Source organism: Tinamus guttatus, unplaced genomic scaffold (assembly GCF_059628265.1).
Source record: "Tinamus guttatus ecotype Peru unplaced genomic scaffold, ASM5962826v1 Tinamus_guttatus_pri_ptg000241l, whole genome shotgun sequence".
In the NCBI taxonomy this organism is placed as follows: Eukaryota; Metazoa; Chordata; class Aves; order Tinamiformes; family Tinamidae; genus Tinamus; species Tinamus guttatus.
This window is the reverse complement of record NW_028288775.1, coordinates 1,068,828-1,092,953: the sequence shown is the minus strand read 5'-3', so window position 1 is coordinate 1,092,953 and position 24,126 is coordinate 1,068,828. Positions and strand designations below refer to the sequence as shown.

Genomic DNA, 24,126 nt, shown 5'->3' with positions numbered 1-24,126 from the left:
ACAGGTATGTTCAGTTTTTCATCACAAAAGTCCCCTTTAAAAAATTCACCTACAAGAAAAATGTGAATTATTAATTGCTTACATGTCTTATTGTTAATGCAACTCCTGATAAATATGGTTCTTATTCTGTAAGTTAATGTTCAAAAATATCTGTGACTCATATTAACATATGTAGGAGGCATAGGTAAACCTCTACAGTTGCCATAACCAAATCTAATTTAGTAGTACTCCCTATGGACTAAAGTAAATGTTTTTTCTTTGTCTTAAGTTTTCCATCAACTATATATCCACAGGAAGAGAATGGGCACATCCTGTTCTGCAAAACAATTTACACAGAGAAGCAGCGTAGGAGGAGAAAGCATTATGCCCAAATACTAGCAGCTGTATGTGCAAGGATTTGAATAATACAAGTCAGTCAGAAACACTAGATTTTATTTGCATTTCCTGATTGCTTTTTACACCTAAAAACAGAGCAATTACTACTTTGCGCAAAACGTGCAAAAGAACTACTCGAGAATGTTCAAGATGCATCAAAACTGAAGTAACATGACTTATATTGCTCCAGCTTGTGTCCTTAATTCCCAGATTTCTCTCCCTTATACAAAATATTTTGCATATTTTGCATATTTTATCCCTAGGAATAGAGAGGTTAGTAGAAGGAGATATCTCCTACTGATAGCTAATTGATATCCCATATCACCAGAGTACATTCAGTATTTTTAAAATTCTCATTTCATGATGCCTTGGCAGGAGAGCATAATCAAAATAATCAAATAACTGTTTGTGGAAAAAAAAAATCAGGATTTCACTGCTGTTTGTACTACCTATGTCGCCTCTCCCTTAAACTGATACGGAGGTAGATGGTAAGGGAATCCTACAGGACCTACGGCATGAAACAAGCTCTCCAGATAGCAGAGCATGTATTACTAAATATATAAAAGACTAAGAGTCTTCACTCCATCCCCAAAAATGAGTTTTGTGATCCAGATCAGCACACAGCCACACAGACAAATGTATCAGCTACCAGACAGGGTGCACGAGAGCGGGAAGCAGCAGTCAAGTAACAAGGGAAATCCTTTAGTGGTCATGAGAAACATCCATGGACCCAGGTGTAGAGAAGCTGCAGCAGGCAAGAGTGAACAGGGCAATACTTCAAGGTGAAATAAGAACAAAAACTATCCATAAAGAGCTATTGCAAAGCATGATGAACTAGGAGAGAGAGAAAATCGAGAATAAATCCAATGGGCTAGAGAAATCAAACAAGGCCCCACCAAGTCTCAAAAGCCTATAGGCCAATTCAAAACATAACATCCCACAGAAGAGAGCGGGGAAAAAAAAAAAAGAGGAAAAAAAAAAAAAAAAAGGGAGGGGAGAGTTTGTGCTCTGCTACTCTGAAATTTGGTTCTGCAACAAGATTTACCATTCCTGCAACTATATCTAATGAAGAGTATTCTGTGGTTGTTACCACAACCGGATCTGGTGAGGATCTGAACGCGCAGAAGATGAAAACTTCCTTGTGGCAAGGAGATGGTGCTCAGACGGTTTTTCCCGTTCCAGGCAAACTAGATTATATTAACAGAAAATGCAAGCAAAGGACTCTAAAAATGGTCTTTTAAAAACTTTTTTTTTCCTACAAGAACATGTATATCCTCACATTATTTGCTCTGAACAGGACCGCATAGTATAAGCTCTATAGAGACAGGCCACATGATGCTGAACAGAAGTGACAGAAGATTCCCAGCTCAATTAAAGATGATCCTGAATGCAAACAGCTGACTTTGTAACATTTACCATAAGTGCAGCAGTCACTCTGAAATGACTCTTATAAAGAATAAATTGTTCTGAAAAAATACAGAACATAGATAATGGTTGGTACACAACCACTGCCCTACAAGTTACACAAAACATACATCTTGCCTTTGGTATTGTACATCCCAGAAGCAAACCATTTACAAAACTCTGTGTATCCAGAGAAGGGGAAAAACAAAACAAAACAAAAAAACACCACTGAAATGGAATTTTTCCCATATGAGTTACTATTAAGCCTGAAAAATGGATATAACCATAAACTTTGAAAGGAGACATCCAGGACTATTTGCATCATCTTGTGACTCCTAGATATCTCAAGTTAATAGTGAACAGATGTATGTAAGCATTGTCCCTTGGGAAGCTCAAATATCCCTTGTTTCAGCACAAAAAAAAATTTGAAAAATTAAAAGCTATTACTACAAAGACCAAATCCATTAACTTGGGACCAAAGACTACTCTAAGATCCACACGAAATGCAACTGTGCAGTTAAAATTGTTCTTTCTTTTATAAAGTTATATAAACAATAAAGAATCTCTTACAGGATATTATGTAAAGTTTAAAGAGTTCACTATTTTCTCTTCTTGCCTCTGTAGGCAGAGAATATTCTGACTACATCAAGCTGAACATGATATGAGAGAAAGGGGTAAAGATCTTAGAACTTTTTTTTTTTTTTTAAATGACCTGACACATTCTGGGGCTCTCTATTTTAATCTTAATATTTTTTTAATTAAACTTTCTTCTTCCTTTTTTTTTTTTTTTTTTTTTTTTAGTTTGGGTAGCAACATTCTGTGTTTTGAAAAGGAAGACACAGCACCAAACCAGAACCACCCCCTCCCCAGAGCAATTTACAGCTGATTTCATCCACTGGTTAGGACACTTGATCACTCCTTCCCCCAAGACTTACCATCACAGAATAAGTTAATTCACACTCATTAAAATTTCTCCTACTGCAAATTAGAAATATTTTATTTGGAGTTAGCTTTAAACTGTCACTGTACAAACGTGTGCTGAACACCAAGGGTAAACAGGTCTAACTAACTGTTCTGGGTGTTCTTTTATGGACAAGACTCTCCATAATGGAGCTTTCACTGATCTCAGCATCTGAGTTTTTTGCATGCGTCCTGCATCAAACATTCTGGCCAGAAAACAGTAAGCTGTCTTAGACCAGGCTATAGGAAGAGTCTCTGCTGCCAGGTTGCTTTACTAGGACAGGTACTCAGACTCAGCAGTATCTGTAAGATTCACCAATATACTATTTGCCCATGAGAAACAAGAAACTTCTACATCATTACAAATAAAAATTACTTACTAGAAACTTAACACTTGGGAGCACGCCAAAAATACACTTAGCCTTGTTATTTGAATATATAGATATATATTCCCACTTGTGAAGGAACGTATTTCATTCCCAGAACAAAAATGTGCCTCACCAAACTGTGTCAGAAAGGCAAGGCATGAAGCTGTCAACGCTCGTCACCTATAATGAATGTGAGCAGCTCAGAGAACTTGAGCTACCCTGTGTGCAGGGGAGCATCTACCCAGACTAAAGCACAGCCATGCATACTCCAAAAGTTCAGATTGTTCCCAGGGTAACTAATTTGTTCTGATAAAACACAGAATGGGGAAGAGGAAATGAAAACATGTATTAGTAATGAAGGTCTACTGCTTTTGCACAATAAACTATATGTGCTGGCTGTGAAGACAGCACTTCTAGGCTCCAGAGTTTGAACTCCCTTGCCATTAAAACTGCCAGTCAGTCAAGACCTTGCATGACATTTGAAAGATTTACTTCTGTCTTTCAAATAAAAATGGATACAGTTCTTTTCCACTAAGCTACTTTTTAAATAACATCAACATAAAATAAGTCATGAAGTTATAGCAAACAAATAAAAATAAGATGTGGACTATTCCAAGTACTCTGCTTTATGAACACTAAAGAAAGCAGTGTGACTGTACAGGCAAGATAAAAACCTCAGATGCTGCTGACTTCAGAACTCTTGGCTCTGGAACACCATGGGGAGAAAAAACAAAACAAACAGCAACAAAAATCAAAACCAAAAAACCCACCCCACACATTTGACATTTTCGTCGCTGTAATCCAACAAAACCTTCTCCTGGTTTTCTCCCAACTTCAGAAGAAATGAGCCCAAGTAACTGAAATTCAAGTTGCTATTTTTCATAAGATTCTCCTTTATTAAAGGGTTTTGAATGCAAAAACTGTGTGTTGGTGGGTTGTTACAGGAGTTGTTTTTTTTTGTTATTGTTTTTTATTTTATGTATGTATACCTTTCTACTATTACAGAAAACTGAGACAATGATTTCCCTTCACTTTGCAAGCTGGAATTCCGTATCATCTAGATGCAGAATATTTGGATAGTTTTACAAGAAAAGTAACGTAGTAAAGGAAGTAAAATTTGTGATTCTTAATACTCATATTTTAAACTATGCAACTGCTTTAATGGATCTGCAAAAATAACAGCCCCTTACTTATCAAAAGGTGCCACAGTTCTGCAAAGGGTATATTAATTAAAGATAGCAGCCACTTAATCTGAACAAGTAACTCATGGCAAAATAGCCCAAGTGCAATGCAAAATGAAAGTTAATCATTTAAGTTCAAGGGCTCTGCTTGTCAAATTAAATCATTATTCACAATAGGATTGTTTTAAAAATCAAACAACACTAACTATTTTAGGATTCTTTTTAAAATGACACAGTAATATTCAAAGTTGCTAGGCACTAAAAATAGGTTCTTCCTCTCTTTATATTATACCAATCTCAATAAAAGGGTATGTGTTTTCACTGTTATTGTAAATACTATCAAGTTTGCCTTTAAAATAACTTCCTTATGGTCAACATGAGAGGAAACTGCGAATTTCCACATTACAGCTAGAAAATAAAGCTATCCACAGGCAATAAAGTAGGATTCTCTCTATATAGTATGTATACAATATATAAAATATATATCAACAAGTATATGATCAAATATTTATATATTCTTTATATACTTTTTTCAAAAGTAGGCAGATTATTTTTTAAAGTAGAGGGAGGTGATGGTAGCGGAATTTCATTTCAATCTTGATATATTTACAGGTTTTTCAAAACACAAGAGTTTTTTAAAAAAAAGAGAGAGAATTCAGTAATAACATAACTGTGGAAATAAATCACAGAAAGAAAGAAATTTTCACAACATAGTGTCACCTCCTATCCACAATATTCGTTTTTCCCACAGCTGCATAAAGTGCATAAGAGGTTCTGAGATCAGAGAACAAAGCTAATCTCCTTTTTAACGGCACGCTCTTGCTGATCTATAAAACAGCATTGGCCTTCTTTGTGTAAGAACAACCTTCGAATATTACATGTAGCAGAGACTAAATACTAAAGTCAAGCAGAACAAAGCAATTACCAAGGTGGAATTCTGCCAGCAGAGAGTTTTCCTTTCTGCCCTTCACACAACAATCTATTTGCAACTGAAACTGGATTCTTGATTCCTGAAAAGAAAAATTAGCAAAAAAAAATAGAAAAAAGCATTAAAATATTTTTCCATATTGCATTTTAGCGTTCTTCCTGGCAGTGGAACTCAGCTTCCTTTAATTTCCATGCCTTTGTGAAATAATAAAGAGAAAGCTTGTGGTAAGTTTCAGTTTAATAGCAACTTTTATCAGTTTTTCCTTCACAATTCCTACCAATGCTGCCAACATCTTCTAACCAACTGTTTCCTTTTTTAAATGAAGCAGCACATTAAAATATTAGAAATGCCCCCTTCACACCAAAATCTCTAAATTAAAGTTTTGGTATTCCACAGACAAAATAAGTTTTATGAGCATTTAGTTTTTCAAGATAAAGAGCTTTCATTTAGATCTATTTGATCAGAAGAAGGATTACAGGATTCAGGCTTAGCTTCCTTTTCCTCCCTTCTTCCCCACTTTGTGAAGTATACATTTTGTAGCAAGCAGTCCTTGAACGTTCAATTTTAGTATTTATTTTAGATTTACATCTACATGAGGAAATAACTTCCACATTGTAGAAACATTCTAGGATAAGGAACAAAGCTTGAAATGTCAGAATAACTACTCAATAGTAACTTCAAGACAAAATAAGACCCATACGCAAATTCATCAAACCTTATAATATATCAAAATATATAATTTATCATGTGAGAGAAATTATAATTTAAAAAAAAGAAATCTGTATTATGCAGATTTTTTTTTGTTCCAAGCAAAAAGTCTGACTGATGAACAGCTGAGCCCACTCTCAAGAATTCTCAAGTTTGGAGGCTGGTCACTCATATAGCTGCCTAAAATTGTAAAGAGAACTGCAGTACCTTGCATATTAATTAAGCAACTTGCATATTAATTAACAATTGTGTATTACACAAAGCAAATTAACACAAAACAGTATATAGAAATGTGCCAGACCTTAACAAAAAAAAAAAGAAAAAAAAAAAGAAAAAAGCTTACATGCTCCCCCACCTGGAAAACTTAACAAACAAGAACAAAATTGATCTTTGCACCAACATTAGTAGCAGCTTTATAACAGGCAGTTAACATACCACTCAGTGCTCCAACTGCTCCAAAATTTAATGACTTTCCATCCATTATACTGGCATCGCATTCTATCTCACCCAGAAGGTTTAGGTTAGATCCCATTCCTGCATTAGTAAAAGGAGAATCCTAAAGAAAGAAAGAGATACAGTAAGATCATACCCATGATAGACTGTATCAAAACTTTTGCATAACTGACCTTGATACAGTGCACATCCTGATTCTAGTAGTTTAATCCCCATTAACAAAAACAACAGCAATGTGCATGGATCATCTTAAATTATTCTATTAGATGCTTTATACACCCTGCAGTGGGCAATACATCTCAAGTGTAATGTGCTAGCATAAATAACTATGCAACAATTTTTGATGATCGCTTATATGCAAGCAAAAGCCTTATAATACAAGAAGAATCTCTTCCTCCTTCCCTCAAAATACATACTTAAATTTGGTCCCTAACTGTTCAATGATTTTAAAGTCAAATAATCACAAGAGTCTCCCTCTGAAGCTTAAAAATACAACACGAGCAAAACATACCTATATCTTTCCTTAAATTCTAAACCTTAAGCCTACAGTCCAACTTTGCACACAGGAAAAAAAAAATCAGTGTGCTCCCCATCACTGCCAAGGCACTTTGCAGTATTTCTATGTGGCCTTTCATTAGTATAAGGACAGTCATTACCATGATCCCATAGTTCTTCGAATAACAACCAAGATATATTTCATACAAAGTATAAACCAACTTTTAATAAGCATTAACTAATTAAAAAGCACTCATATTTTATTAGCATTTCCCAGGTGTTTTGCAAAGAAGTTGCATTACACATCAAATTTAAAAGCATGGATTTCTGCCTGTTTCATCATAGCATCCCCGTGACTTTAAGACACTAAGTTTTAAAGTGTTACTGTTCAGAAATCCCACTTGCAGCCTGATGCAGCCCCCTACTCGTAGGCACAGGTACTAAACAGAGCACAGAACGACAACAGAGAGCAGACCAGGACAGCTAGGAGCACAGTGTCTTCCAAGCTTCGTGTCTGTTCTTATTACAATAGGTAACAGTTTTCCACAACGAATACAGGGATGATTGTGCAGATCTCCTGATCTCATTACCATGGGAAGAAAATGCTACTCCCAGCAAAAGCAAAAAGGAACTTATATAATGAGGGGGCTTTGTTTTATTGTTTCATAGCACTCACATGCATAGCTCCTTTATAAGGGGAAGGAACTCCTTTAGTATACTCTGAAAAATAAGTTTATAATATAAAAATGTGGGTGAAGTAATCAATAAAATAAAGAAAATTAAGCATATGAGGTCTGGGAAATATTTAGATATCAAGTGCAGAAGGATGGTCAACTACGTGATTTTACAATTTTTCCCACACTATGACAGATCTTGGAATTCACTCTGTACATTTAACACTGAAAACTGTCAATCATAGCAAAAAAAAGAAAAGAAGGAAGAAATTTTAGTATAATGAAACATTTGCAACTTCATGTACAGTGTAGAACTTTCCCTAGGAAGGCTGAAAGAAAGAAAAACAAAACAAAACCAAAGGTACTGAGATGATGGCCTCAAAAATGTAGAAGACTGCAGAGCAGCAGCTGCTGTGGCCAACTTCACTGTTCCCCACGCAAATTCAGCCCATTAAGTTCTAGAGGAAAAAAAGATGGAGCAGAAGAGCAGCTGAAAGAAGGGATCAGGAATAGTGGAAAGTCCATGGAGGACACAAGAAAAACAGGGATGCATTAGGATGAACAGTGCTTACTCCTAGAAATGTCTATCTCCTTGTTTGTGAGGAATCAGAGTGCACAGACCTAAAAGTCAGGAGACACACATGGTCTTCCAAAAACATTCATTCAACACATTATACTCAGAAGTATTAGTAAAAAGTAAATCTTCGGTGGCTTACAGGGCCACCATAGCCGCAAAACAGAGAACTGGTATCTTCAGAATGGATGTCACGGCCAAACGAGTGGGTGGAAGGACCCAACATGAGACCATAAGTCTTAGTTACACTGTTCAGAATCCTCATGCAAGCAAGGTATGAACCTCTCCATCATGTAATAAACACAATAATCAAGAGTGAATAGGAAAAAAAAAAAAAACGGTAACAGAGTTGTACTGGTTTAGTTTATTGCTAAAAAAAAAATAAAATAAATGAATAAATCAAGGTATCTTTAATGCTTTGGAGATGCACCTTCACTGGCACAGCACTCCCAGGACAAGGAATGCCACCTCAGGTTCTCCCTACAGAATAGGGGTGAAGAAGATTCCTAAACCGGTAACATGGACAATGTCTCTTTGGTGCCATACTTTGTTCATTTTAGAATAGGGTAGGAATTTTACCAGTACATCCAGGTCACCATCAATTAACTTCCCAGGCAAAAGAAATAAAGACCAATTCCAAGCACGTGTTCAGAAAGCCCGGGAAGCCCTACTCAGCTTTACATTCCCAGACTGCAGCTAGTTGGGATGGTCTTGGAACTGCCAAGATGCCCTGCTCTAACTTCACAGCTGCAACAGTTGATCTGATGGGATAACTACCAAAGGTTTTTGGAGATGAGATATGAAGTCTCTGAAATGAGGCAGGAGAAAGAAAACATTACAACAAATTTACACCTACTTTTAGAAAAAAAGCAAAGGCATGATACATACCGCATAAATCTCTTTTTGAAAACATGAATCTCTGTAAAGTCAGATCAAAAGGGGTGAAGATCATGGTAACAGTGTGACATAATTTAGGAAAATTAAGAAGAATTTTAAGATGAAAATGTAAAATCTTTTGGGCATGCAGAAGCATTATTAAAACAGAAATTCTGCATGCTTTTAAAGTGGAAGATATAAGCTAACTGAAGCAGTTTCTTTACACCCCAAACTGCATAAAAAACTATATGACTGTCAAGGGGCAAGGGGGAAACACAATCAAACCAAGTATCCAGGTAAGGGAGGAAGGGAAAGGAGGGAAGACGCTATAACACAGAAGGCATCTTTAAGAGTTTCTTTTATGTAGAAGATGCAAACAGAGACTAGCCTGAAGGAGTAAGATAAGCGAGTAACACAGACATGAGCTTTGCAGGTTAAACCCTGCTACAATGCAAAAGTAAAAACGAAGAGAGAAAAAACAAGAAAACAAGGTTATTTGAAGCATCCTGGCAAAACAGAAGCTTTCAAATATGTGAAAAATACTGCACTACCTGGCAATGACTCCATCACTGAAGGACCGCTAATTTACAACAAAAAATTTGTAGCAAAGGAGATAACGGAAAGCTTTAAGATATGAAATAAGCACTTCTTTTTCCTAAGTTTTTTTTCCCATCTCATAAAAATTCTTAAACTACTGAGAGTATCATTTTCATTTTTGGATTTTTTTTTCTCCACTTCAAGATGTATTCATAAATGCCCTGGCAGTAATTACAGGCATGCTGAATTTTCTAGCTGTGGTCAAAGTTGGAACGCTCAAAGAAGTTACTCAACGCTAATAGTCCCAAATTAGGTCTATCCAAATAGCTCCAATGGTCCACTTTCAACATGCCAACCATCTTTGATATAGTTTTGGCCAAGGTTTGCTTGCAACTTTTAAAAGGAATTCAAAGTCAACAGGCTTTTCTTTTTACATACTGCAATTTTAAGATTTATTTTTCTGTGGGAACTTAGTGACAAGAAGTAGTAGTCTAGAACGATGACTCCCTTTCAAGTAGATCAGCTAAAATGTTTTTAAAGAACATTTTTGTCACAGATGGCTGCTACTCACTTTCTTACAACAACATTGCTGGCACTAGGCTTTTATGTTTAAAGAAGAGTCCTTGCGGCTAAGATTCTATATTCCAAAATGGAATTAATTACTATAAAATAAATTAAAAGAAAAATAAATGACCCAATTTAACAACAAATGAATTATTTCATTGCAAAACTTTATTAAAAGACACATTTCTTGAGTACACTAACAGGTTACAAATATCCTTTGTTTTCAGCCACAAAAAGAAACAAAAAAAGACTGATTTCAGTAGCAAGCTGATAAAATCAAAAATTTAAAATTTCACTTTGAATCATGTTCACAAGGAACATTCTACTGAAAACAGATAAAAAAAAGAAAACACAGACATTAATAAAAAGCCTAATGAAAAAGCTAGAAATCTTACTCATTCTCTGCAGCTTAGGTTCTTTTTTTCCAGTACCTGAACAATAGATTCCGAAGTGGTCTACACATACAGGCACATGTACTTAAAACTGCACAACATCCTCCCAGCCAGCCATGGAATTTCGCTGAAAATTTTGAGCTAGGGAAAAATAAAATCCCCTTCAGTTTCAAGAGAAATTCAGTCTTCAGGTGGCAACTGATGAATGCAAAAATGAAGCCACAGTGATCATGTCTCTCTACAGGCATACACTGAGGAATTCTATCAAGCAACTTGTCCAGACCCTTGTGTTACCAAAACCAGCAAAAGTTTACGTGTCCATTTGTTTGGCTACAAAGATAGCTCGCAAACCAGAGAGCATGACTCTCCTCTAATCAGCTTATCAAATACAGCTGATGCTTATGAAGCTTCCATATTCTGGATCAGCTGCTCAGCTCTTGCTGGTTTGCAAGAGTAATTCACCTTTCCTCTAGTAACTACTAGCCTTACATATTAATCACAGAACACTATTTCACTCGAGACTCCTAAAGTCCAACAAACGGTTGTTCCTTTTCCATTTAGAGCCTGCAAAAATAAAACAAAGACAGCATACCACAAGCAAACTGTCAGCTTGCTCATAAAAGATCAAGAGCAAGCTTTGAGTCTCAACAAGTCTTTGAAGTGATGCCTCTTGAATTAGCTGAAATTCTGTGTAATCGGAGTTGTGTAATTGAGCGGAACTGAGGGGGGAAAAAATCATCTTTTGTGACACTTCCATGAAAAGACATTTGTGTCGTGCAAAGACTACAGATTTTTGGAATACAGAATCAGAGAGTCTAGAGAACTTTAATAGTGCTTAAAATATTTCAGATAAAACTCACTGCAATGTGTTCAGAAAAACATACAGCAACCAAAATAAGTTAGAAACAGTACTCCGCATCACAATTTCTTATTGCTGCTACTGCTATCTGCCACGCTACGCAGAATTTTGCTCTTTGTCTTAATCTGCATTACAGTGGCAGACATAAGCAAGTAAGTTTATTTTTCATACAATTTGTTAATTCAAAATGCTAAAAATATTTTAAGAAAAAATCAGTATTTTTTTGCGCATAATGAAAGGGAAAAAATCATAGCTCGTTAGAGGGACAGTCAGTAAACAAACCTTTTTTCTTTTTTACCTTCAAAGTTGTACAATTGATGAGAAAATTTCTTGTTTTCTTTGTTGATCTGCCACATGCAATTTCTGTTTTTCACAGAGCAACAGAAAAAGCATATTGGATATAAAGCAGAAGACAAAACTCCACAAGTGACAGAGATCTCAGGAGATCATGTTTAGAACGGGATACAAACAGACACAAACCTTTCAGCATTTTGGAAGCTGAACTCTAACATTTTGGAATTACTCGTACAGGATCCAAAAACTGTCACTACGAACCACACCGTTTTCTGTGTCAAGTATACCTTTGATTTTTCTTCAATGTAACTGCATACACAAATATTTAAACAGAAGTCCAAATCCCAAATCCAATTATTGTCATCCCACAAATAAAGTTAATGGCCCATAATTAAGAGGTTATATAGGTCACTTAATGAATAAATGAAAACCAATAATTTCACTGATGGCAGCAGTTCAACAATCTGAACAAACTGGTATTTCACCTCAAAGACAGAAAGAGGAAAAAAGTTTTAGATGATATATATAAAAATTTCACCTGAGGTAACTACAAAACAATAAAATGGAACAAAGAGAGGTATCATCAGAACAGCCACAAGACAGAAGGCAGGTGCCAACTGAAATGATTTCATAAACAAGTTTTAGTTTGAGATTAAAGTTATAACTTCTTAAATGACATTCATAATATTTGCCTACATTAAATTAAAAGAGAAGTTTCTTGGGGATAACAAGCACAGCTAGGCACAGTTGCAAGATAGCAAGATACATAGCTATTAAGTTAAATTTCTTAAAATATATTTTCCTATCTTTAGCTCTGGTACACGATAAAAATCATAAACCAAACCAGACTTTATTCTGCTGAGGAGGTAACTGGCTCAAAGAACAACCTTTTGAGAGAACAGTAGCAAGTAGTTAGCATTCAGCCATTAGCTTATAAAAACGCATTATAAATAATTCCATTACAGAGATGCCATTTGTGTTCACCTAGATAAATTTAAATGTGTAAGATAACACATGAAAGCATTTTTGAACGGCTCAGTGAAGACCAAAAGTACTGTTCAACAGCAGTGAACCTTGCCAACTTACAGCACGGCTCAAATCTTGGCAGTTAGTCAGTACGTCCAACACATACTGAAGTATGGACTGCCCACTTCACACCAACCCCATCAAGTATGATAACTCACATTTTCTGAACTCCTGTGTAAATAAATCCACTGCTAATTCTCTGGAAATACTGCAATAAATTCCAAAACCAGGAAATTATTTTTACAGCACAGCACTTACCTTGCCTTATACTACCCTACTAGGTTACTATGCTACTATCAAGGTGGAGAAAAATTCCTGTAATAAGGAAATAATAGACTTAGATCTCAGAAATTCTTTTATCTTTCCTCTCTGTTACCTGATTTTATAAACACCTTTCACTGAACACAGAAGCTGTAAGATCTCACCACTCCCTAATGACACCCTTCCAAATGCTGGTTAAGACAATCTTAACACATACCATTCTGATATACAAACATTTATCCTATTCTTCTACCCAACCGGTCATAAAATTCAAAAAAAAAAAAAATCATTATCTTCTACTGAAGTCAAATTTCTCTGAACAGCCTGCATATAAACTCCTATCCTATCAGAGATCATACAGAAAAATAAGTAAAAATATACGAAAAATAGCCTTTAAAAATTCATTACAGTAAACACATAGCAGAAGTGTGTTGCAAGACAAATAAAAACTTTATGAAAACAAAGAATGTAGTCCCTTAAATGGTAGCAGAAATAAGCAACCTTAGGTTTTTGCAATCACTTTTCTAGAATTATGCTGAATAATTGAAAAAGATAGGAATAATATAATCCAAAACAGCATACTCGGAGACAGTCACATCAATGTGAGTGTTAATCAGATTACTAGAAACTAACTACAAATAATTTGTTTGGATAAATTTGTTTATAATTTGTTAGTACAAAAAAAGGATTGAACGTATCACAGAATTTCTAGGTAACATATGCAACCAGCAGCATGGTATTTTTCCCCCATCTAAGAAGTGAAGCTCGTGCAGACTACCCCATAGGCTGGCAAGTCACAGAGTGTTAGATAAGCATTTAATAATTGTTATTCTTGAGGGTTAAAGATTATCTAAAACATACCCAAAATGACAACAGAATTGCATCAAGTAGATACTTTTTATTTTGTTTATACCTTTGGAAAGTCTTTAAAGTAGATTTTCTCCAAACCACTATTAAAGAAAGTGAAAGAAATTGCAGAATATCTTCCACAACTGCACAGACATTTAAGACAAAAAGGGAAAACTCGGTACATTTCCCGTACAAATTAGTATCTTCCTACAGAAAAAACTGACAATGTACCTGCGAGAGATACTGCTAGTCAGAAATCCATACCTCTAATTCTATAAGTGCTGCAGTCACAGCATCTGTTGCAAGAGCACCAGCCTGTAGCTTTTCAATTGCCTGTAAAACAGAATTTTTGCTTGATGATTAGGTGATACTAATATTATATGGCTAAGCCATATATTTACCTGAGAACAGGATCTTTGCAAATTAGTTTAAAATGACATAAAAACAAGTGGCAAAAGCAGGTAAGGAATTGGAGGTGGAACTGAAAGCATGATTTTATTACTCAGTCATTCTGAAATTGCATTTAATAGCAGGTTCCTGCATAATCAAATTTATAGCACTAGCAATTCCTACACCTGGTGTTCCCAAACACTCACTGCTTCAGTCAAGAAATTGTTACTTTTCCTTCCAAAGTTCAACATGAATCCCTAGTACTGTACAAGGTAATAGTCAACAAATTGAACTGGACCAATAAGCAAGCTTATTTAAAAACCACACATGAAAATAAATCAAATAAGACAATATTATTTTTAATTTATACACACACACAAAAAGAAATTTTTCAGATCCATATTGGACAGGTCCCTATAGCCAAGTTCTCTCAGTTCCCAAGAAAACAGCTATGGTTGCATCTTACAAGACAAAACTGGTATTGTTAGTTCTTAATACAAGATATTTATATTGGCTACCTAGCTTAAGGAACCAAATGGAATCTCAAATAGACTTAAATTCAACAGCAACAACCTCTTTTAGCACATAATTATGTGGAAAATTAATATCAACAGGGCCAATACCCAACTTTAATGAAGCTGATGTTGAATTTGGATGATTTGAGGCTTCTGATTACAAAATTAGATTGGTATTAGGATTGAGCAACAGAAGTGTAAAATGAAGTGCTAATTATCGAAGGCCAAGTCCGAGACTCTCCTAAAAGGCCAGCCAGGCTCCCCATCTCCTCCCTGGAGAAAGTAAAGGCATTACAAATTTTGGAGACCAGTCTTCCAGCTTCTCAACTGACACTTAGTAGATGAAACTTGCCAGCTACAAAGTTTCTGGAGACCAAAAACTTAATTTCAAGGGAAATTAAAATCTTGCTAATTTTTCCTTTCCAGATTTGGAAAGAGTTTTTTTTTTATTTTGTTTTGTTTGGTCACTGTTTTTACCTTTCCTGCCATGAAGAAGTTAGAGCTACCAAGAAAGAAAGAAAAAAACCCAGTCTGGATGCTACAGCTAAAGTTCCAAAAAAAGTGGAGACAGATGAAGGAAAAGTCCAAAGACACTACACCAATGTCTAGAAAGCCCACAGCCCCAGGAAGAGAGTAGGAAGCTTTCAGTGAAGGTCTTGCTGTGAACCTGCCCTGTTCTCCCCCTGTTCCTTTGGTGTCTGCTATTTGCCCCTACTGAAAACAGAACACTGGAAGAAACTTGTTTCTTATGTACCCCTATGTAAAACCACGGCCCTGGAAGACATACCTTCTGACAGGCCCTTTTGCACACATGCTTGTATTCTTTAGCTTTGGATTCAGAATGGTAACCTGCACCTACAATTAAAGCAAAAAGAGAAGAGATTGTATTACCCATCAAACTGGTGCCTTTAGATCACATCAGCAACAAAGACACACAAAACCCACAAGACCCACACTTAACCTGGGCAACACGGAAAGTTCCTTCTTTAAAATCAAGGATTGACACCTTTTGCATCACAACTTTATTTCAAAACCATGCAGTAATAAATTGAACATACAGCATACACCTAGATGCATACAGGTATTAATCTCAGTGTAATATAATCTGTGCCTATAACACTCAAAGAAGACTCCATTTTTACACATTTTTGCAGAAATTTCAGCATGGTTATTTCATTATTCCCGTGCAACTTGGAATACTTCGGGGTAAAAAAGGAGTCCTTGGTTTTAAGGGAAACAAATTTCCATTTTTACCTCTAATCTACAAATTGCATTCTGTTCCTTTTTTCATGTTTTCATGTTCATGTCAAGCTACTAGAGCTCAACATTTCTACTTTAAAGCCTAGAGCAACTTGAAGTAGAGCTCGTGCCATTTGTTTCTTCTCTTTCTCCCCTTTTACAGGAGGAGTCACAGTAACAGTCACAATAACTCTGTCCTGCTGCATTTAATAATTTTCTGATTTTTTTTTTAGCTACTGTGCCCTACTCCTACCTAAAAAAAAAAAAAACTAATTGATCACTAGATGACTAAATAAAAATTACAAACATGATAAGAACACTGATATTCAAGTTCAACTCAAAAAAAAAAGTAACTTGGGAAATATATCAGGTTCTCTTTCTTCATCTATCATAACATTAGTCTTGAGAAATTCTAACAAAATCAGTTCTAATACTAGTGAAGAAAAAATATCAACCTTTGTATATCAACCTAAATATCAACCTAGTTCTTCGAAGATTTTTTTATCTTAGGGTTTTGTGTTGGGGGTTTTTTGTTTGTTTTGGTTTGGGTTTTATTTTTCTGTGAGGAGGTCAGTTGGTTTTGTTTTTAAAACCAAGCATCATTTTGGCTTCTCAAATGTTTTAGCTATCACCAGGCTACTTTGCTCAATTTAACCTCATGACTTCAAACAGATGCTAGAACCCAATATACAGCCAGAGAACAAGCATTAAACGTATTCAAGGAGGAGTCTGTTATTAATGATTTCTAGGAATATGACACAAATCATTTGCACTTTATATATAACTACATGACTGCTCCACTACATGCTGAAAGGATAAATAATCTTAAATAAGAACAAGATTAAAAAAATAGAGAGACTTGGTTGAGATTTTTCAAAGGGTAAAAATAGTGAAGTGCTGCAAAAAAACTCCAGCAGATTTCAAGAGGTTTCAACCAGATTGTCCTCAAAGACAAACTAGATTAGGAATCGTCAGTAACAGGAGCTATATTTGATCCTGCAAAGGATAAAGCATAAGGAAATAGACTGGAAGATCTCTCACATCTTGTAGGGCTCCCAGCCTTGCAGGAAAAAAAAAAAAAGTAGAATTTAATATTTTAAACAGTTTAACCTAAGGAAATAGGGGCAGGTGGGAGATTAAGAAGAAAAGAAAAAGTAAAAGACACCTTTCGGAACATCCACCCAACCCAGTTAAGCTACCTATATTTTTACCACCAGCTTCCAAGATCCTACAGACAGTCCTGGAGTCAAACTCTCCACGCCAACATTTACACCCAAAGCTCATGCCACTTCATTAACGCACTAGTAGCTCCAAACCGAATACCCAAGTTCAACTGACATTTAAGTCTGCATATGCATATGCTGTGTTTCTGTATCTTACCTGCATGAACGAGCACAAATCCCACTCGTCTGCCTCTTTGGGTCTGCTTTGTTTCGCGCTCTTTGACCAGCACTTTCACAGCTGTAACCTGAGACGATTTGGAAGGTATCACTTCTACTGAACTTATCCCCTTCTCCATGATCATACACTAAGATCACCATCTTCTACTGGAAAAGAACATGCTTCCATTCAAAAATAATCTCTGCAGAGGAATCATCCTAAAACCAAATCACATGCATATGTTAGATACTGATTTTCAAGAGACTTATTTCATATAAATCAACTTTAGAACAAATATTATGGCAATAGGTTTGAAGTGAGGGGAGTATTTCTGCCAAAATAAGTTCTGCCCCTTCCTTAGCTAACGATACTAACACGACCTAAGATAACCAAATCAGCTGGAAAAGCCTACGTTGCAAGCTGGAAATGAACCTTCAGACCCCTTTGCAGAGACTTAACTTGAACCCAATAACTCTTCCAGGTGCTTTAAGGAATAGCTGACCTAAGACGTATCCGTGTCTGAGACAAAGTTGTTTTCCAGGATCTTTGTTATTTCATACTTCTGCACTCATGCCTAGCCAGTTTGCAACATGATGATGCTCCACAGTCAAAACCTTAACTTTTTAAAAGAGGCATCCCTGTTGGCAGGATAGAATCTATACCACTTTATCTATACCCCACTGGCACGTGCAGAGAGCCAGGACACACGCTGGCATGGCAGAACCTCCTCTGCCCAAACCACATGTTAAACTCTAAACAGAGACAATCGATATGTTGAAATGTTTCAGGAAGCAAACAGACATGTAGCTTTCCCACATGAATGGAGAAAACCTCTTGAACGTACTAGGATATTCCAGTACGGGACATGTAAGTCCTATCTAGGTTAAAAGTGATTATTTGTGACCTAACAAACTAGAAAGTGCAAAGAAGTAAAGAAAGAAGCTGCTTATGCACGCATAGCATTTAAATCCCAGATTTGCAAATGTTATATTGCTCATTCCGAAAACTAACAACTACTACATCTGCACCACCAGAACAATGCAGAGGATGTTTAGCAAAATTCCTCATTGGTATAAAATAAGCAAATTTCCTGGCTCACCAGAATTATCTGTCCAGCAATGGTAAGTAGGCCAGTTTTTTAGAAACCTAGTTTTATATTTTTCCCCCCGAATATATAATGTTACATAATAATATATATTTTTTACTTTTAAAATTGCAAACATATAATTATAAATATATATATATATATGTGTGTGTATATAAAATGAAAGACAACTAAAACATAAAGAGAAAAAAATTATGGACTACATCCAACAATAAGATTCTCTTCCACTAACTTGGCATCTAAAACTGAAGTCATAATCACTACAACTTATTTCCTTTTTGCAAATGACGATAATTAGGAAAGCTCCAGCAGCCTTTGGTAGCAGCAGTAGCGTATAGCATGAACTGAAATAGAGCCGGCTTGCTAGAAACCAACCTCCCTGTATCTTGTTACCCTGCACACAAGGCATCACGCCTATAGGTGTATGACAAAGACTTAAGCAAAATGCCAGAGGAGCAAATGTGGAACACATCTTTCTGCAGAAGATGAAAAGAGATGCGGTAGAAAGGGTAAAAAAGCAGTAGTCTTTTTTTTTTTTTTTAAATAAGATAGAGATACCTGACGTAGGTAATGAAAGACCCTGAAAGCTCTTTGTTACCAAAGCAGTTAAGGCCTCACATACACGCCGGGTTGACAACATGTTGATTTGTGCCAGCAAGGCAATGCCAGAGTTTGCACAGTGAGCAAAAAGCCAAAGTTCACAGCATCATCCCTCGCTTCATAACACCTCGTCCATGCAAGCCAATCTCGCCGAATCCCTTCCTTTCCAACCGCTCCCTCAAGCCCTTTCAAAGCTCATCCACAAACTCACTGCTTCTGTGGGTTCCCCTGGGGCCTAACCCTTCCCGTGGGGTGTATGTCAGGTCCGCCGGCATTCAGCTCTGCTCCCCGCTCCGCTCAGCTCCGCGCGGCTGCTCGGCCACAGCCACCGCGGGGCAGGATCCCGACGGAGGAGCCCGAGCAGCCCTCACCGTGCGGGGTTTGCAGGAGCAGCCCCTAGCCCCGACCGCAGGGGCACGGCTGAAAACCCACAAAACTTAAATAAACACTAAGCGTCACATCTGACCAGGAAAGATTTGCTGAGACGGCTGTTCTGCGGTTACATCCCGGGGTACCACAGATATCCGGAGAGCCAAGGAAGGGGCAGCACGCGGGATTCCCCGTCGCAATTTATAGCCCCACGTCATTAACAGCTGTGACACCGCAAGAAGCTCTACTGGGCAAACGTGCAAACGCTACAGACGGCGAAGGAGGGACAAGATGCACTCGCACGCGCACACTGGTAACTCCATCAGTGTATCCCTGCTGGCACCGCGAGACAGGTCCTTTTTAAGAGCTTTTTGTTAACACAGTCACTTGTCAACACGAGCCGAGGGCACTCGGGACATTGTGTAGGCGCAAGCGCTTGGCACAAACCGCACCGAACTCGGCCGCCTGCACCTCGCCGGCAGCACGGGACGCACTGGAGAACTAGGGAAGCGGTAGGAAAAGCAGGAAACCCGCCAGGAAATAAGCAACCAGTAGACACACACATACACCCACACACACACACAAAAAAAAACAAAAACAAAACAAAAACAAAAGACAAAACAAAACAAAAAACAAAATACGAAACCTTTATTGGGAAAAGTTATCAGCACAATTAAGGAGAACGACGACACGCGGCGTCCCCGAGGCCGCCCGCCGCGTGCGGGGAGAGCGCGGGCCGCGGGATCTGCGCCAGAAAGCCGCGCCGTCGCCATGACGACGGGCGGGTGGCGCGCGCCGGGGTCGTGACGTCACCATGACGCCAAAGGGGAGGGGCTCCCCACCCGCGGCCGCGCGGAGCCGCCACGCGCGGCCCGTTACGGCGCGGCCCGTTACCGGCGCGAGCGGGCCCCGGCGCGGGGGTGGGCGGGGCACGGCGCGCCGCAGAGCGCCGCGATTGGCTGGCCCGGGCGGGGCAGGGCGGAAGCCGCGCGCAGCACTCACCCGCCACCACCGTCAGCCTCGCGCGCACCCGGAACCGTCCGCCCGCCCGTTGCCCCGGTGAGGATGAGGCGTCCCGCCCACACGCCCCCCCGCTATTGGGCAGAGCGGGCCAGGCGACCGGAAATAGCGAGGACAAGGGGGGCGTGGCGTTAAAGGGCCAGGCGCCCTCGGAGCCCCGTGGGGGCGGGGGCGCAGGCGCCGTGGGGGCGGCTCTTGCTGCGGAGCTGGCGGTTTAACGGACACCGGAGACCGCAATTTCCGGAGTTCCTAAGGGAGGTTCCTGGAGTTTTTGCTCAGGCTCAAACTAAATAGGATATATTTAACATATAATATATATATATTATAATATATATGTGTGTATATATATATTATATGTTAAATATATATATTTTTTATATATATATAGGAGCTTCCCCCGACCCTCAAGTCAGATCCCGGCTCCTCCCCGTCTTTGCTAAAAACAACCGCAGCAGCTGGCAGTTAAAACGGTTCCTGACACAGGCGACAGGACCTTCAGGTCTCTGCAGGCTGAGTGTCTGAAATTCATTTGCTTCTGCCAAACTACGTCTTGAAATTATGTACAAATTAAGTTTCTGCAGTTTCTACTTGGAAATCACCTCGTTTGCAAGGCATTCAAATCTCTTAAAAGCCTATCTGGTAATTTAATCGCTTGTGCTTCCTGAAAAAAATAACTATCTTTTCTTACCTCCCAATTTCATTCCATCTCCCCTGTCTCCTCATCTTCCTTCTGGACACCCAGGAGACTCCTTACTACCTGCCTTATGCTCATAGCCACCTATTTTTTCACCCAATAAATAATTACATGTTCCATTCATTTTCGTATTACTGCTTTTTTCATTAACTTTTTATAAGCCTTAAGATTTTAATGATTTAATGAGAAATGCTGCAAACAAATAAAAATCTCCATTTTAAACACACCTTTTGGGGAACCTTTATGAAGGTTGGCTCTTTCACATTACCAGGTGCTTCCTCTTATGCTAGGTAAGACTGCAAGCAATCAATACTTAAGTAAAATCTGAGGTAGTAACATGGTACTTCAGATGCGTGTGCTTCAGCTTAGTTACTTCTCAGAACTTGAAATGACAGTTTTAATACTGATACTTTCCATTTTCTGAAAGAGAAGTTCCAAAAGCTTTTTTTTTTTTTAAGAGAGAAAGAAATAGAATATATGTTGAGCAGTGACCCCGTATGTTCAGTGAGAAGAATTTAATGCACTTGCAGCTGAGCAAAATCACAGACATTCTCACTGGTACAAGGATCTCTCCACAAGAAGCTCTTTAACCTGGTGTTTTTGGGAATGTCCCTTGAGTACCATTTTGAGAAGTGTCCTCAGATTTCTCAGCGACTCTCAGTTAAGAGCCATGTGTAAAATGTGTGCTATTATATAACTCCAGGCCAAACAAAGGCATTTGTCTCTGCTCAAGGAAATAATCCGAGAACCAACCTCTCTGTGCTGCCTCAACTCCATTTCAGATCGAGTTTTATAAACCACTGTTTCATGAGATTGGAGTGGATGCCATCAGCATGTCACATATTTCCTCCAACGAGGACATTTCTTGCAGGATTTGTTTGTAAATTTTGGAGTTCTTTAAGAAAATCAAGGCAACATAGCCATACTATGCAACTGTCTGTTAGATTCTCTCAAGTTCACTCCTACATATCCAAAAACAACCATTCAGCTATTATATCAGGGGTCACTCCTTGGTCCAGTCCTTGGTCCAGTCCTGTTCAATTTACTAATCAATGACCTGGATGAAGGCACAGAGTGCTCCCTCAGCAAGTTTGCTGATGATACCAAACTGGGAGGAGTAGCCGATACCCCAGAGGGCTGCGCTGCCATCCAGAGGGACCTGGACAGACTGGACAACTGGGCGATGAAAAACCTCGTGAAATTCAACAAGGCCAAGTGCAAGGTCCTGCACCTGGGGAGGAATAACCCCAGACACCAGTACAGGCTGGGGACTGACCTTCTGGAGAGCAGCTCTGCGGAGAAAGACCTGGGCGTCATGGGGGATGACAAGTTGACCATGAGGCAGCAGTGTGCCCTCGTGGCCAAGAAGGCCAATGGGATCCTGGGGTGCATTAAGAAGAGCATCTCCAGCAGGTCGAGGGAGGTGATCCTGCCCCTCTACTCAGCCCTGGTGAGGCCGCATCTGGAGTATTGTGTCCAGTTCTGGGCTCCACAGTACAAGAGGGATGTGGAGCTGCTGGAGAGAGTCCAGCGCAGGGCTACAAGGATGATCAGGGGCCTGGAACATCTGCCCTATGAGGAGAGGCTGAGGGAGCTGGGCCTGTTCAGCCTGGAGAAGAGAAGGCTGAGAGGGGATCTAATCAGTGTCTAGAGGTACCTCAAGGGAGGGAGTGAGGAGGATGGGGCCGGCCTCTTTTTACTGGTGGCCACCGACAGATCTAGAGGTAATGGCCACAAACTGAAACACCAAAAGTTCCACATGAACTTAAGGAAAAATTTTTTAACAGTGAGGGTGACAGAGCACTGGAACAGGCTGCCCAGAGAGGTTGTGGAGTCTCCTTCTCTGGAGATCTTCAAAACCCACTTGGACGCAGTCCTGTGCCACGTGCTCTAGGTGACCCTGCTTGTGCAGGGGGGTTGGACTAGATGATCTCTAGAGGTCCCTTCCAACCTTGAACATTCTATGATTCTATGATTCTATGATATTGGTTTATTATGATGAATAATGAATCGCTTCTCGGCCTTTTGGCTAAGATCAAGTGTAGTATGATGGGAAGAAAAGTCTGAGAAAAGGGGAAAATTGCTTGATATCTCTGAAAGTTACAGACCATCTAAGACCAATTGTTTTGTTAGTAGGACCACGTAATTTAAGAGACCTGTAACAATCAGTTTAGCTATTCGCCTGATGGCATGCTTGAATTTAAAGCTGGAGATGTTGAGCTTCAACCACAGGTGCAGTGAAGCAGAGGAGGAGGATAGGATCAGCATAGTTCAGATTTCCTTTCTAGCAGTTTTGGTTTTTTGTTTGTTTTTCTTGTGAGACAACTGGAGAGCTTCTTTACATACGGAGATCCTGATGTAACAAAATTACTTTGTCCTCACACTATAAAAAGAAACATTCCAGTCAAAGAGAAGCTGAACCTCAGCTTCAGCAGGTTTCAGTGATTTTGGACGCCTGTCAAAGGACGGAGGAGCAAAGAGAAACGAGTAGAAGAGGAGAAGACATATCCCACTCCTGTGGCCTTCCACCGTCAGCAAAGAGCCTCAAACTATCGATCTGAGGCAACTAGCACTTCAAATGAGAGTTTTTTTGGGAAGCAGCCAGTGAAAATATAGGCAAGAATGTAAAAACATAGTCTTTTGTCAACCATCCCAATTTAGGTTAAGATCATTACAACTCAGTTCTGCCATCAACAGAGAAAGAAGTTGAATACACTGACAAATATGAACAGAAACTGTTATTTGAATGATTTCATGCAAGAGGAGAATGGCATCTGAATGCAATTGTAAAGACTGGAACCAATCCATTCAGATACTGAATTATTAATTCCCCTGAAAGGCTGCCTGATCTTTGCAGGTAGCATAAATAAGCCAGCAGTCTTTTCCAGACGTGCTTGTTGTTTTCTCTGCAAATGAAGAGGCCCCTTCTTTGACATTCAGCCAGTAAAATAATGTTTTTTCCAGATAATGAGCAACTTTACATGAAGAGAATAGCATCTTGGACCTGTCTAAATAGCATTCCCTGTGCTCTCAGCT

General features: G+C 38.7%; 1 protein-coding gene and 1 pseudogene across 2 annotated transcripts in view; one reads left to right on the top strand and one right to left on the bottom strand.

The window, feature by feature from the left end:
* Positions 1–20,465, bottom strand: part of TASP1 (taspase 1) — a 74,060-nt gene extending 53,595 nt beyond the window's left edge. For both annotated transcript variants that reach the window (XM_088525995.1, XM_088525996.1), the window contains exons 1-6: positions 20,379–20,465; positions 17,303–17,520; positions 15,471–15,538; positions 14,043–14,111; positions 6,360–6,480; positions 5,214–5,298 (exon numbers count right to left, since the gene is read on the bottom strand). In XM_088525995.1, coding sequence (XP_088382121.1) covers positions 5,214–5,298; positions 6,360–6,480; positions 14,043–14,111; positions 15,471–15,538; positions 17,303–17,447 — 488 coding nt within the window. In that variant the 5' untranslated portion in view covers positions 17,448–17,520; positions 20,379–20,465. The remainder of the gene's footprint in view (positions 1–5,213; positions 5,299–6,359; positions 6,481–14,042; positions 14,112–15,470; positions 15,539–17,302; positions 17,521–20,378) is intronic.
* Positions 20,466–23,099: 2,634 nt separating this feature from the next.
* On the top strand, positions 23,100–23,203 carry LOC148594499 (U2 spliceosomal RNA; annotated as a pseudogene).
* Positions 23,204–24,126: the final 923 nt, after the last annotated feature.